This window comes from Phaethon lepturus, unplaced genomic scaffold, assembly GCF_000687285.1.
Source record: "Phaethon lepturus isolate BGI_N335 unplaced genomic scaffold, ASM68728v1 Scaffold57654, whole genome shotgun sequence".
Lineage (NCBI taxonomy): Eukaryota > Metazoa > Chordata > Aves > Phaethontiformes > Phaethontidae > Phaethon > Phaethon lepturus.
The window spans coordinates 3,786-19,286 of record NW_010536692.1 but is presented as its reverse complement, the minus strand read 5'-3'; the positions used below and the strand labels follow the sequence as shown (position 1 = coordinate 19,286).

Here is a 15,501-nt window from a genome sequence, read left to right as displayed (position 1 = left end):
AGGGAGTAAATTGAGAGATACTTAAAACTTCGACTGTATCTGAAAGAAAAAAAAATCATAATTGGTATTGTGTTGACCACTGGAGACAGTCCACTCTGGTCTTTGAGAAACTTGTTAAGCAGGAGGGCTACTATACTACAATTCCTTTTTGAGTTGATTGAAGAACAAGGACAGGATGTATTTCTTTGTTGTTTTTCTTGTTTTTAACTACTTCATGGTTCAATCACTTCGTATTTAGTCAAGTTAGCTGACAGATTCCTTTTGAAATTACTATATGATTACTAATCCTTTCCCCAGCAAAGTCCAAAACAATTTCTTTGGATTAAATTTAAACTAAAAACATACTTGCATTTTCTACCGTTATTTATCAACTGCAGGTGAAACACTGGGAATTCCAGAGTCAGTAATGGGTCTCACATTACTAGCAGCAGGAACAAGTGTACCAGATACAGTTGCAAGTGTGCTGGTGGCTCGAAAAGGTAAAGATTTTAGCATTCAGGCTCATTCCAATGGACATGTTTAAAAGGTACTATGAAAAAAGAATTCTAGTCAACATTTCCAGAAATTCAAGAAGTAACTTCAAAATTTTTGCTCCAGATTCTACAGCTTAAGTTTACTAATGATAAATAAATAGCTTACCTGAAGAAGCTGTGGCTCAGACATTTAAAAACCTCTCAGAGTATCTCAGAGAAGTATTCTAGATTGGTTTGATTTGTTGTTGATCAAGTGTTACAGTTTTACTGCAAAACACAACTGTAGGTCTTGCTATTTTAAACACAGCTGGATTTTATAATAGCCTGTCTAGCTTATGTTAAGTGCAATTGTGCAGATGCTGGTGATTTAGGGAGACTTCTCTTTTTTAATGCTTGTGGTACCCAAAACCATGTTCTGTAAAATCATGACTATAGTTCTTTGAATGAAAAGTCTGAAAAGGGTGCTTTGTGGGAAATTGAGGGCTGACAGTCAGTTCCTCCAAAACAGTTTGGCAATTTCATACAATACAATTAAGCAGACTTATTTGTATTTCTTTTTTTACAGGAAGTGGAGATATGGCTATGTCTAACATTGTAGGATCCAATGTATTTGATATGCTCTGTTTGGGAATACCCTGGTTTATAAAAACTGCCTTCATAAATACATCAGGACCCATAGAAGTGAACAGCAGCGGTCTGACATACACAGCCATTTCTCTTATCTGTTCTGTTGTTTTTATTTTTCTGGCAGTTCATCTGAATGGCTGGAAAATAGATAAAAAATTGGGAGCAGTTTGTCTTGTACTGTACGTAGTATTTACTGTATTATCTATTTTATATGAACTTGGCATCATAGGGAACAATCCTACAAGTGTCTGTGGCAACTAGCTTTAATCAGTGATTATACTGATGGAAAAAAAAAAAAACTAAAAGCAGGAGAGAAAGATCAGTTTCTTCATTTAGTCAAAATAAAAAAAAAATTCAAAACTCCCATTGGGCTCTAAATCTTATTTACAGAACTAAGTCATGTCATTAAAGTAATACTAAGTAGAACGAAAACATCACAGCCTAATTGGAGCCCTTTGTTTTAGAGTCAAGAATTACAGTATGACTACAATGCACATATAAAACCAAAATTTTGAAAAAAAGACATCTAGTTTTTACATTACAATGTTGATACACACTGGGAGAAAAAAAATAAAAATCAGAAAACACTAAACAAATCCCACTATGCAATCTTGAGATTAACAGAGAAAATGGCTTATTTTATTAAAAACAGTATAACCATTCATTTAAACTGAATGACTAGAGACACTTGGCCTAATTTTCCAAAGGCACTGAGCATCCAAAGCTTCCACGGTCTACAGGGACCTGCAGGTGCTCAGTGCCTCCAAAAAAACAACAAAAATCAGGCAAATTGTCTTTAAAAACCAAACATAGTAAGATTCAGTTAACAAGTATCACAGTATATTAAACACTATACTGTTAAAGGCTGGTGGGATTTAAAAGTTCCTTTTTACAGCTTTTGTAAGCATACAATGTTACTAAAAATGACTTACTAGGATAGAGAAGCTAAACAGACATAGGAATGTTCCTGAACACACAGTTTTAAATTATGCATTGCGATCCAAGCGTACATCAATTTCTCTGCCACTGATTTTTATGCCGTTCATTATCCTACAGGCCTTTTCAGCAGATTCTGGTGAGTCAAATCTGACTGTTCCACAGCCCTTTGATTTTCCATTCTCCATTTTTATTTCTGCAAACATTACATGACCTGAATAAATAAGTTAAACACCAGTTATTTCAAGTCTTCAGTGCACTAACAACTTAAATAACTCATCAGAAGTGATAAAATAAGCATTTTTAAAGATAATCTAGGGGGACATATGAAATTAGCACTTTCAGACTGATGGTATATTCCCTTATTCAGGGAAGGTGACACAGGTCAAAACAGCACTGAAGAATCCAAATTAATTTTTATCCCCTGTTTCAAATCTTTCCTTCACACTATCTTAACATGAAGTATGCCTGTATTTGACCTCAAGTTTGAAACAAAGTGCCCTATAAGGCTACGGGAAAGTTTTGTGTTTCATTTACCAACACTGCCAGAAGTGCAACTGCTGACAAGTGTTAACTGATTTATAGTTCAATCCAGTTCACCACGTTCATCATAGCAACTTATCAAGCAATCACAACAATCAGGCAATTTTGTAAAGAAGCTGCAAAGTAAAATTAAAGCCTTTAAAACTGTAAAGTTACCAGGTTAGGAGTGGTGGAAAAGTAGAATGCAGTATTCAATTCCTGCAGTGTTTTCTTCAGGTTGGACACTCAACTCATGAGGCAACATATTTATGTAGATTTCCTGGTACCTCAGAGAATGTTCACTGCCTGGAGCTAGTGAGTTTTTTGCTTATGGTATGTTGTAGCACACCGTTCCTGAGCAACTAAATGCCTCTAGGAACAAGAAACTTTTCCCTAAAATACATAGCTTTTAAGTTTTAAATATCATCTAATAGAAGACTAGCCTTTAACTGAAAAAAACTGAACATATGGAAACATGGTCTTTATACTCCCTCAGGATACTGGTGTAAATACAATCCGTTGCTTGTATTTGTGCTTACAATTCTTAAAAACAATTCAACATAATTATTACATCTGTTAATTGCCAAGGAGATAATGAAAAAAAAAAAATTCTCAACTATCTGAAAGTTGCCCAGGCAGTTAAGACTTAAAAAAAAAAAGAAAGAACCTGTTTCGGTATATCCTCCAGCTACAAAAAAAGAGATCAGATGTGAACACCTGAAAATTCTTCATAGCTGAAGTGTGAGTTCTAATTTATATCAAATCTGCAAATAGCTGTGTGAAGACTGTCTCAGGTATCAGTAGTATGTTTTAAATTATGTCTTTTCTGTCTCTCCAGAATAAGAAGACCCATCCTGTAATTCAGTTAAAGCTTTCCATTCTGAAAGTGCATTTTCAAAACAAAGCAATCATGTATTTCTACACCCAAGCTTCATTTTTCATTCACTTCTGTGAAAAGACAACTTTTCTGAATTAAATAAAAAGAATTATTAAATATTTGTAGCAATCCTTTATCTTACATAAAAAAGGCCTTTATTTCTTAACATAAAGGAGAAGCATTACAGCCTGCAAATATGCTAATCAGGGTCATTTATTTTCATAAAAAACAATCTGCCACTTTGGCAAAACTATTAACTCTGATTTGATGCAGCACCATGTCTGAAAGTAATGCATAACCCAGACAGACCCAGGCCCCTGCAAGTGTTGTCTCAAAACAACCTACATTATATACTCTGTGTTGGACAGAGGATACATAATACCTGCTTCAAAAAAGAAAAAGCTCGAAGAGTAATTTTATTAATGGAACGGGTTAAAGTTACAGCAGATGAGCACTCAGAGCCAACCATAGCCCATACTGTACCTTGGTCTCATGTCTTATGTCATGCCTAAAAATTATTTATGCAACTCAAGAAAGCTGGGGAAAATAAGAAAGATTAGGTTAGCCAGACTGTTCTTCAGGACAAGGCAACAACCTCGTCTTCCTGTCCTTATCTAATGAACACCATATAAAACATGAAGTCGATGGAGCTAAGCAGGGACAAGATTCACATACATACCACATTGACTGAATTTCTCCTTTAGCTTCTGCCAGGTCAAGTCAAAAGGAAGCTAGAATAAAAAAAGCATTATTAATAACAGAATATTACAAGGAGAAAAAGAGCGTGTCATTAAACATGCACAGAAAACAAGCTCATGGTTTCTATGTATTCAAATGCTTACATTTCTCACAAATATCTGGTTGCCTTTAGAGCCTAATCTCTCTCTCATGCCACTTCCCATTGGGCCAGGCACAAATCCTCGATCGATATCCATGTTCCTGTCCAGGCCTCCACCCATAGCTGGTCCCATTCGATCAAAACCAGAACTCATCCGATCCATCCCCATTCCCATTCCTCCAGCCATACTGTTCATACCACCCATTCCACCACCTACACAGAAAAAGAAAAGGAGGATAAAATAAAAATCTCTTTTTAGTAATAGATGCACAAGTATTTTGTAAAAAAGAAAATTATTTTGTGTGAGGAGAAAAACAACTTTATTAAAACTGCTGTAATATAAAACATATCATACATGCACAGTGATTTATCTAGTAGCATGGCTAATATTTTAAGGCAAAGTATTAGAAGATACAAAGTGTCAGTTCTAAAATACAAGTAAAAAACTAACCACATCAAACTATTAGTCGCACCATCTGATGTAGTAAAATGTTGAACACAAGAATTAAGATTTAAAGGCTGTCCAGTTAATCTGATACCATGTATCAAAAAGAGATCAAGTAAATAACTGTGACAATGTTAAGCTACAGATGATCTGACCATATACACTATTGTTTATTTTGCTTCCTGCATTCACATTCAGCTTTACTTAATGTAGCCATACCCACACTTAATGACAGAGTCTTCTAGAGAAAGCATATTTTGCAGAGAACAGATATTACTGCAAGTGCCGTGAAAAGCATGCACTTTCCTATGATGCATGCAATGAAATATATTAATGTATATTATGTAAAGAACTAAGATCAATGTCATTCAAAAATCCTATTATAATCTTTCTGGATTCATAATTTAAAATTAATGTAAAGCAAAACTATCAAGATCATTCATGACAGACCTTCTTTTTAAGCCTTATGCCTCTCAAGATTGCTACTAGCAAGATTTTAGTTTCTCATCTGCTCTAGTCTGAGGAACTCAAGACAATTCCTGTAATACAAACTCAGTATTGAAGCTTTGCACAAAATTAAACTAAGTGATAATCTGAAATTCACGGCTGATTTTTTATTTCAATGATGAGAGGTTACTGAAATTCAGCTTCATGAAGTTCACAAAAATAACTGTGCCTATTTGTCTTTTTTTTCTGAAACACAAATTTACTTGAATCATTTCTCCCTCCAAATGAGAAGTTAAAACCATTTCAAAACTAAGAATGAGGGAAAGACTGTATTAGCAAGTTTTCCCCTGAACTTTTAGCTCAGCAAAACAGCTTTAAAAATGGCTTGCAGTCACACGCAACAGAATTCTACTTCTTCCAGCACTGGCAAGACACTATACTACAATGAAATCCTCTGATACGATTACATGTACACCATATAATTACATTCTATTGAAACAAGTTAAACCTACTCATTCCAGATCTTACTGGGCCCATGCTAGGCGCTCCCATTCCTCCTGCAAAAACACCAATCATTGCACCACCTAAACAGAAAAAAATAATAAAGTGACATACACTGAAACCACCAGTTAGAGACAAAAACAAAGCACACGCTGATAAAGTGCACTCATCTCAATGTTACCTGGCAATTCTTTTCTACAGAACACTTTAGCCTGTGCCTTTATTATTCAAACGAACTAGTAAACATCTAATAAGTACCATTAGTTCCTCCTTCTCTATTATGGGATTTAAGCTACTCTGATTTCTTTCTAGCTTTTCTCCCCTCTGACAGTCTGCCATCAGCACAAACATCTTAAAACTAATGGAGCCATCTCCCACATTGGGAAGAATAGCCTCAAAACTGAAGGGTTCATCTTATTTGAACTTCATAGTACAGAAATGCTCTAGTTTCTCCCATTTTTAAGAAACCAATGCAAAAGCTAGGAGCAGCTCTCCCTATGTCTTCCTTTACTGCATATGAAGAGTGAATTGATGGAATTTGGTGGGGAAAAGGGAGAAAGAAAGAGAATCGATACTTAATAAAAGCTGTTTAGCAGAACCATGGAGTCTCCAGAATGGTATCATAAACTGATTCTAGAATGGGGTAAAATAATTCTTGTCATTGATGTGCTAATATTCAGGGAAGTAATCCCAAGGGAGCTTCTAGAATTGTAAAAACTCAAAAGAACGTCATTTCTGCCACTGCAGAACAGAGTGGAACTGTCAGCTGCATTTTTCTTGCTTGATTCTCATACCTAAAAGAAACAGCTCAGTTTTTACTTACAGCAAAATACATCAATAACTTGTCTTTAGGCTAGACACCATTGCTTTAATATCTAAAAAAAGGTCACTGCTGCATCTTCCATTAGATGCGTTTTCTCCACACAGTTCAAAACAGCAACAATTGTTCCACGCCAGACTCTTGTGAGAAATATTTGTCTCCTCTCAGACAACATGCTGTCATAGCTGTACCAGGACCTCAAAAAATATTGACTAGCCTGTTTAAAGAAACCATTGATTTTCAACACCAGCAGGATTACTCCCACTACTTCAGCCAACAGTTTGCATGAGAAATTCACTAGGGCAGAGAGGGTCTTGCAATGAAACACCAAGTCAAATTTTGAGACTGCTGTCAACATGACTGTTTTTTGCCCTTGGAAAGAATTAGGAAGAAAAAAAAAGATCCCCACTTTTCCAGAGCTAGAAAACCTTAGTTGTTTGTGAGTGCATCCCAGTTATACCCACTCTCTTCTGAAAGAAAAAAGTCTCCCCAACAGTCTAAGATGCACTTCAAAAACAAAACAAAAAAACCTGAAAGTTCAAATAATCCTAACAAGACTTCAGCTGTTTCTGACCTTAGAGACATCCTTTACCTGTACTTTTTTCCCACTGGCTTTTCACCAATAAAAAAAACTATATGCTCGGAGATGCTCTATGACACAACCTTTGATTTTTTGGATACTTCAAAATTTTGGCAATTTAAATAGTAACTCCAGTGATTCAGCTGCAAATCAAACATCCTCATTTTCACTAATTGATGCTGTAGCCCATGCAAAGACTGTCTTAAGTTGCCCTCCTTGAAACTGGTATCGTACTAAAGCCAAACGCACTCACAGCATTTCCTTTTAAGATACCATTAATCTAAATATTTTAACAGGAGTACACTAGGGTCTTCCCTGATTAAACACAGTATCTACTAACTGTTATATTTGTAAATCCCTACAATTTCCTTCCATTATTTAAGGATAAGTTGGGAAACTCTTTATCTTGGTTTCTCAGAACAGTATTTAAATGGTAAGATTGCTGACAGGTTGTAAGTTGAAGCTTGCCGGACCTACTGAATGAGTGATTCCCACGTCAGTTTCTCACAGTGGCCATGTTGATGCATTTCAAAACCAATTTGTGTTACCAGAAGATTCTGAAGTCTATTGCTGGCATGATCATTTTAACTGAAGTGGCTTTGGATTTTCACTCAGGAAACATATGTTTATCCTATGTTGCAGGTAGACAGAGTAAAAGCATACACTTAATTTCCAAGACATTAAGACTAACTCAACTGACAAGCTTATTACATTCTTATCACTTCTACACAATTACCAGTGCTCGAAGAGAAGCGTACCACTTACCCTTCATTATGACTTGCCCAAAAGGAAAAACAAAATTCAACTTTTAGACTAGATGAAACTTATCCTCTTAGTAGCTCTTTTCTTTCACAGTGGGGCATTAAGGAAGGAGGAAAACAAGAAAAACGGGGAGGAAGAGGAATAAAACCTGTCTCCTATAATCCAGGTAACAGTATAGTAACAAAGTGCAAGAAGGCTCTACTGTTAAGCACTTCCAGGCCTCTTAGACAGAAAAGTATCTCATCTGAGGGAAGCAAAAAGTAACAAAATGAACTCTGTCTAAAAGACATCATCTATAAACAAAACCAAAGCTGGCTCAGTTAGGGAAGGGCCAATAAATCCCATTCCAAGCTGTTGGAGCTCAGAAGGCAGGAAGAAAACCGAGGCCACCAAAATTCACCGCTCCTATCAAATACTACCTGATTTGCAGTAAAAATAATTTCCCAGCATGCATTTGCAAAACAGGCTCCTGGAAGTTACAAAGGTAGTACATGGACAGCTTGTTCAGGATTACGAGAAGCATATACTTCAATACCTGAAAGACCTAATACCTCACAAAGTTAACAGTACGAAGCTAAATGCTTTCCTCAAATTGTTATTTTGTTTATATTTTACAGATATTTAAAAAAAAAACAAACCCCAAACTTGACACTCTAACCTCTATCCTAATTGATGGCTATAATAAACACTCAGATTACATCTTTATAGTAACAACTCCGGGAGAGGGAACAGATGAAGACGACCAAATGAAACCAGGTCTCCTCTTCTAGTAAAACTCTTCCAATAGTGTGTTGCAATTTGCCATGGGAAATTTAACAGTTACCATACCCATCCTTCCAAAAGAATCTCCAAAGCCACGGTTCAATGCCATCTCACTACGACCAAAATCTCTGTCCATGTTTCCTCCCATTCCACCACGAAACATTTCTGTAGAGAACAAAGCAAAAAACCAGAAATATTCTATTATATACATCTAAACTGATGTTCATACAACACTTCTTTCACAGCTGCTTGTTTAACTAGAAATTAGTTTAATGCACAAGACAGGGGCACCTATTAAATACATCACTCCCATGCCAGTTCCTATGCCTCCATTCATGCCGCTGACTATTTCCTTTGAACTCATCTACATTACCCATCCCTGAAGGAAGGGCTTTTAATAAATAAACATTAGCAAACTAATAAGCATACGGGAACAGTGTTCACGTACCTCCCATTCGGTTGACTCCAAATCCTCCCATACTGGGGATTCCTTCCATTCCACGAAATCCAGCAAGTCCTGCAAAATAAGGAAGAGTGTTTCCTATACAATATTTTAAAAATACTTAATGCAAAGAACTTCACTGCACGTACCGCCTCCCATTCTATTCATTCCACCAAATCCTGGACCGTCTATTCCCATACCTTTAAACCAAAAAGACAAACACTGTTTAGAAGACAGGTATGGTCCTAATGGATTTAAAATATGCACAGACAGTTAATATCTCAAAAATACACTACACAAGGCTTGCTTTGTCAAGAGTATGTCATTCTTCCAAACACAGAAATGACAATTTTAAACTTAAAAATGAAGAACACAGATTTACCTCCTGGACCCATGCTCCCCATTCCACCACCCATGCTCAATTGTGTTGCGCTGATGGGCTGTCCACCTGGTCCAAGTCCCATACCAATGCCACCAAGACCACCTTGAAAACAAAAATAAGTATCACCAGAAGGAAGACTTTATTCTGTGTCATAAAGGGATCACAGTAAGAAAAAGTACTACTAAACTGTCACAAGATTCTACATCAACATATATTAAGTGCAAGGAGTAGTAAACAGAGTGTGCACTCACGAGGTAATTGTGAAGTTTTGCTGTCCGCCACACGGAAATCTTCATGAGGAATTGATTTGTCATCCTGATAAAAACAAAGAATGTTACACTATGATCCTTCCAATGTTTTGGCAGAGACATGTAAAGTAGAAAGAAATGTAAGCAACTTACCATTTTTACATGCATGGGTCTATCAAACAGGAACTGTCCATTGAACATAGCTGAAGAAATGCACGTCAAGGAATCTAACTACAGAAGACAATTTAACTATTTCAGAAGAATCACTGTAATAACTAATTTTATTTCTGTACCATTTTTAGGAGTCTTATCTTTCCTTACCTAATCTTTAGAATGCCAGTTCAAAGACCAGAGAAGACTATACAAGCTGTTAGGTATATAAAAGTTAGTTTCGCACATGTCACATTTCCACATATTTTAATCGTGTTCCATGTTATCAAGAACACCTTTTTAGACTCTTAGCAGTAAACCCAGTCAGTATTAAAAATGTAATCTGCACATTACACTTCAGTCCCTAGCTACAAAGCAAATAAGCACCATTTGCAAAAACTACACTATCAGAAGCCATTAAAGACTAACCCATATTTGATCGATTCTTTTTCAAAACGAAGGATACATATTGCTTGAACAGCTTCAATTGCTTGTTCAAAGGTAACTGTTCCCATTCCTCGACTCTTGCCATCTTTATCTTCTTTGATGTCTGCACGCTTTACAGTTCCAGCAATGCTGAATACCTCCTTCAGTTTCTTCCAGCCAACTTTAAAGTCAAGCTTACACACAGAAATGTTAGTCATTTCAGCGCACATTTCTGTTCTGTCATTACATTTGAAGAGATTTTCTGCATTGTTTTAACTCTTTAGCTTCACAAAATGCTTGCTGTATGTAAATAGCCAGGATTTTGTTAAATACACACACTGCAACCAAGTCCAAAAATGTCAACTAAAAGCACCAATTTATACTACATACACGTATTTCACATTAACATACTAATGTTGAGAAATGGAAGGGTTCTTATCGAGAGCAGCTGTACACCCACAAGTCCCCTTGCAGACATAGTCGTCTTTTGTGCAAATAAAGAGCTTATGACATTCCAACAAGTGTAACAGTTTAAGTTAGTCTAAAGTAACTAGCAAAATAAATGGAAGATTTAATTTAAAAAAATGCAACTGTAAATAAATAGCAAAGATGTATAATTTTTTTTTCAAATCAACAGATGACTGTGCAATAATTAAAAGCGCCTCAAGAGTTTAACATATCTTTCACGTCCAAACTCTGAATATACATCCAGCATTTTTAGTTGGATATAGTAATTGTGAGCTAATTTCCAATTTCCTCTTTATATTAAAACTGAACTACGCAGGAATATAAGAAGTTTTACAATGACCAAATATTAGAGTTATAAAGTACAGTTTTAAACTTACATTAGCCACAAAAATTGTGGACCCAAGCCTGCCTGCCTGCAAGTTACTGATAACCTCAGGAGGAATATTTGGATTATTGATAATAGAAGGTGGTAAATTCATTATTCCAGGTGCCACATCAGGTCCATGTCCTCCTGGAAACTGTCCTCCCGCACGCTGTAATGCCCTACGAGCATGTTCACCTTCAGGATCCTGAAACATAGGCAAAAATAAATCCAACTTAATCATCAACAAGAGGACCAGCAACAAAAAAAAAGGTACTGTTTGAAATTCTACATAAACCCATCAATATTATCAACTAATATCCTCGTCCATGTCAGAGGGATCAAGAACTGAATTAGCATGGAGACCTATTTCCCTCACCTCTAGAGGTGGGTCCTTTCAGAGGAGGGTTGAGGCATATTGGCAAAGCACTTGTTGAGGAAGCGTGCACTGCCACTTCACATGCTGTACCTAGCCTATGGACAAGTAGAAAAGATTTCAATCTAAAGGACTGTCAGTCTAGCACCTTCTTCCAAGAACTGAATTAATTTAATTAGGGGTTTTTTGTTTATTTATTAATACCATTATTAAAGTTGTAACAGGACAAAAAACTGCATCAGACACTCATACACTACAACACTACAATAGAAACGTTGACATTAATTTCACTTCCCAGCAAGCGCAAGTTCTCTACTTCCTGCCCCATTTTTGCACATATGTAGTACTCTGATACTCAGCTCATTCTGTGTCATATTTTGAAGCAAGTAAGCATAACGTAATAAGCATTCTATGTAAACATAGAATCATTCAGGTTGGAAAAGACCTGATGACACTAAGGTATGAAGTTAAACCTGTTTTAAAGAAAAACAGTATTAGATTATTTTGATGTTAGGACACACTTTTTTCAGTTCACTTGGCATAGTATCAAGGTCTTCTGCAAGCAAGAGGAACTTTAGACCATTGAGAAAATGTTGTAAAAAAATTAAACTGGAAATTACACAGCTAAGCTGCTCAAAACACTGTACTGTCATTTCAGTAGTTACAGTATCTTCACTATTTCAAATTAGAAACAGCAGCAATAACCATACCTCTTTAATATTCAGGGGTCTTCCACTAAGATCATATTTGTTCATAGTTTCTAACGCTTTCTTAACAAATTCTTCATCTTTGAATTCAACAACACTTAGAGGGAACAAAACATTTAGAGTATTAAAATAAAGTTTAAAATGTTAAAATTAACAGAATGTTTGGATAGTAGTGTGTTTCTACACACATAGAAAAAGACACTTACCCACAACCCTACATCCATGATGATTTGTCATCATATGTAAAGAGAAAAAAAAAAGTCAGTCAGCACATATGATAGAGCATTTAAGATTCCAGTTTAAGATCCCAGCTCACTGTTAAATAACTATTCAAGTTATTTTCAGCTTCAAAATCCACAACACATGCTCTTTACTGGTACCCAAGCTGAATTTCTCCTACTTTCTCAACATACATACCTTTCAAATGCAAGAGAACACGTTATCTTTTATTCTCTTTGAGCCAAACCAGAATTGGAAAAATGCCACACAGATGCATGTAAGGACAGCTGGGGAGAGGAGGTGGGGGGAAAAGGGTGGAAAGAAAAAAAACAACCCAAAACATAACCAAAAACCAATCAAGACACTCATCGTGTCATTAAAAGCTGCCCACTGACTACAAAATTCAAATCTACCTACATCAAGCATACCAGTACAATGAACAAGGAATCTGCATACCTCTTCAGTATTACTAGCATAATTGAGAAATTACTTTGTAAGAAAATAACCTTATTGACTGCACCAGAATCCTTCTAATAAAGCAAAGAGTTGAGGATTGCTTTAAGTAAAGCAAAGCTGACAGCATGTTTTAGTTTTAGCAAGTGTTGAAGAAAGTAATTTACAACAATTGATACAACCTCAGTTAAGACTCAAACCTGCATTTCTCATGTTCTCACTGCAGGTTTGGAGCTACTATTGGCCAAACTTTTGACTATTTTTAAGACGACAAAAGGAGCTTTAACAATCTTCACTCTTAGTGCCTCACTGCTGGCTCTCTGTTGGCTACCAACCATCTCCATCCATTTAGTTTTAAGAAAGCAAATACATTAATCCAGTGTTTAGAGTACCAACCCTGCAAAGCTGTCAAATCAGGCACTTCAAACAGTATATTCTTAGCTAACATTTTATACTCATTGGCCCCAAGAAGAAAATGCTACACTAACAAAATTTAAATAAAAATCAGTGGTTTCTTGAACGTCCTTTATATGAAACAGATTTGTACCAAAACAAAGACGTTGGCTAAAAAGAAGAATTAAGTAAATGCCATTTGTTAACATTTACAGAAGTATTTTGTCCTTTACAGCCAGCCAGTCTGCATTGCATGAAAGTGTCAGGCTACTTCTAATACAGAATCCTCAAGGCTACCTTAATGAAAATCAGTGTAAAAATGAAACTTACTTTCCAATAACTGGTACAGGTATTATACAAAAATAAAACTGCTGAGGAACTTTTAAACCTCTAGCAGATTGTTGCCCACGGCACTTACCCTTGATTTTCCTTCAGCATCCTTAAACAGCTCCACGTATGTAACCTCACCAACTACATAAGACATACAAAGGGAAAATACCAAGAGACAATGCATTTAAACACCAGTATCTTTCTTTACTGTGCCCCTGTGCACAACTCTACAGAGAAGCACCTATTATTCACCAACAATCAAAACCAGACCAACGTACCTCCTGTCAATGGCTATATAATTTAGCTAATTTTCAGAAATATGCAGCAGCCACATTCTCAAAAGCTAAGAACAAACAACTATATTTAACCTAATTCATACTACAGATCATATTTTGGCCAGTATGATATAGTTGGTGAACAAATTCAGATATACACAGTCCCTTAACCTAACAAATGAAACTTCAACGTTCACTGGAAAGTGTTACATTTATCATCCTACTCACAACACCTGTTTTAAGGTGACTTTCTACCTGAATATCTTCAATCATAAGTTTTCCTTCAATAATAACCAAATTTACACATCAAGTATTTCACAGCAAGCCACTCACTTTCTAAAGTAGGAAGTTGCAGTAAATAAACCAATCAAATAGTCACGTCACCTTACAACAGATAAACCAGCAGTTACAGAAGGGGCGTTTTGGCATTTTTCACAGCCTAAAAGCCAAGTGTGCTTTGCATTACTTTTGAAGAATCCATTTTTTCAAGAAAAGCACAGAACTAACTTTTTACAGAATTCACAGATTAGCATTATTTTAACCCAAACTTAAAATAAAACGTTTGGGGTAGTAAGATTACTCTATCAGAACAGCAACAATAGTAACAAGCTTTTAATACAAATCTCCAGACAAACAGTCATGGCAGTAGTGACAATGCAGACAAAGTTAATTCCACAGCCAGATTCCACCAAAGAAATACAAAACAACTTTTGAAAGACACCCTTTATTATTCATGTCAACACACTAAATGTGTTGCTTAAATACAATAGCCCTTAAAAAAAAAAATCTACAAAGACTACAACTAGACAAAACACAATCTCTTTAAGAAGTCATGACGTCATGCATATACTCTCTACTGTCACACTAGAATGGCAGAAGATTGTAAGCACTTCATTTACCCATCCTACCCTGCAATGCAATTGTCTCAGATGAAAGAGGGGGAAGGGAGATAGATGTTCCAAGTAAAGGCCCAAAAAAAAAGTCAAATCAAATCTGTGTGGCTCAAAGGACATATAAATTGTATTTAAGTTCTACCACTTTCTATGTGAGGTCTGTTATAAAGAATAAGTTACCTTTCTCTCTCATAAGATCTTTAATAGCTTGCCATTTCATGTCATATGGGATGTTACTAATAAAAACTCTATTACGATTAATAGTCTTCTTCTCTCCAGCGCCTGCATTCTTGTCCTTTGAATAGGGGTGGAATCTATTCTTGTTTCCAAGAGAAGGGATTGCCTTCGGTTTTGCAACGTACTTCTCTTTCACAGGTGCCTTCTCTTCTTTTGCTGTTTCATCATTATCCCTACATTTAAAAAAAACAAACAAACATTAGTCTTGTATTGGATCATTAGACTATTACACCTCCTATGCTATCAGAACTCCCAGGATGTCAAATGCTGCTTTTCAAATTAGGAAAAATAAATTCATGCTACCAGTCTAATTCCAAAACATGTCGCTTCATCTAGAACAAAAAATAATGTTATAATAAATTTATTCACTACTGTAAGTAAAGAAAGCACATCTTGCTACTTCAGATACATTCCATTTCCATTATGTCTGTCAAGATTCAGCAAGATGAAGTATGATATTACTTCAATAATTTTCACATCAGACTTGGCTAAGTTACCCTATATTCACCACAGAAGTGAGAGTAGAAGCAGTCTAACTTATGGAACAGCTT

The 15,501-nt window shown here is 35.9% G+C and overlaps 2 protein-coding genes across 2 annotated transcripts; one reads left to right on the top strand and one right to left on the bottom strand.

The window, feature by feature from the left end:
• Positions 1 to 185: 185 nt before the first annotated feature.
• MYEF2 (myelin expression factor 2) lies at positions 186 to 15,117 on the bottom strand. The gene is made up of 16 exons (XM_010286233.1): positions 14,894 to 15,117; positions 13,634 to 13,686; positions 12,357 to 12,364; positions 12,154 to 12,247; positions 11,084 to 11,275; positions 10,279 to 10,432; positions 9,816 to 9,865; positions 9,666 to 9,729; positions 9,415 to 9,516; positions 9,182 to 9,232; positions 9,039 to 9,107; positions 8,657 to 8,755; positions 5,678 to 5,749; positions 4,278 to 4,486; positions 4,115 to 4,166; positions 186 to 2,250 (listed from the first exon to the last, which is right to left on the bottom strand). The coding sequence occupies exons 1-16, from the start codon at positions 14,931 to 14,933 to the stop codon at positions 2,087 to 2,089; spliced, it is 1,473 nt and encodes a 490-aa protein (XP_010284535.1). The 5' UTR covers positions 14,934 to 15,117; the 3' UTR covers positions 186 to 2,086.
• SLC24A5 (solute carrier family 24 (sodium/potassium/calcium exchanger), member 5) lies at positions 343 to 1,702 on the top strand. Its single transcript, XM_010286232.1, has 2 exons — positions 343 to 479; positions 1,039 to 1,702. Exons 1-2 carry the CDS (start codon positions 407 to 409, stop codon positions 1,359 to 1,361), a joined length of 396 nt encoding a protein of 131 aa, XP_010284534.1. The 5' UTR covers positions 343 to 406; the 3' UTR covers positions 1,362 to 1,702.
• Positions 15,118 to 15,501: the final 384 nt, after the last annotated feature.

Excerpts from the sequence above, each read along its gene's own strand:
- SLC24A5 (XM_010286232.1), top strand. The coding sequence starts at position 407 with ATGGGTCTCACATTACTAGCAGCAGGAACAAGTGTACCAGATACAGTT. Across the intron at positions 480-1,038 it reads TGTGCTGGTGGCTCGAAAAG|GAAGTGGAGATATGGCTATG; the intron begins GTAAAGATTTTA and ends CTTTTTTTACAG.
- MYEF2 (XM_010286233.1), bottom strand. The coding sequence starts at position 14,933 with ATGAAATGGCAAGCTATTAAAGATCTTATGAGAGAGAAAG. Across the intron at positions 9,866-10,278 it reads TGAAGCTGTTCAAGCAATAT|CTATGTTCAATGGACAGTTC; the intron begins GTATCCTTCGTT and ends GCATTTCTTCAG. Across the intron at positions 9,233-9,414 it reads GGGGAGCATGGGTCCAGGAG|GTATGGGAATAGACGGTCCA; the intron begins GTAAATCTGTGT and ends TTTGGTTTAAAG.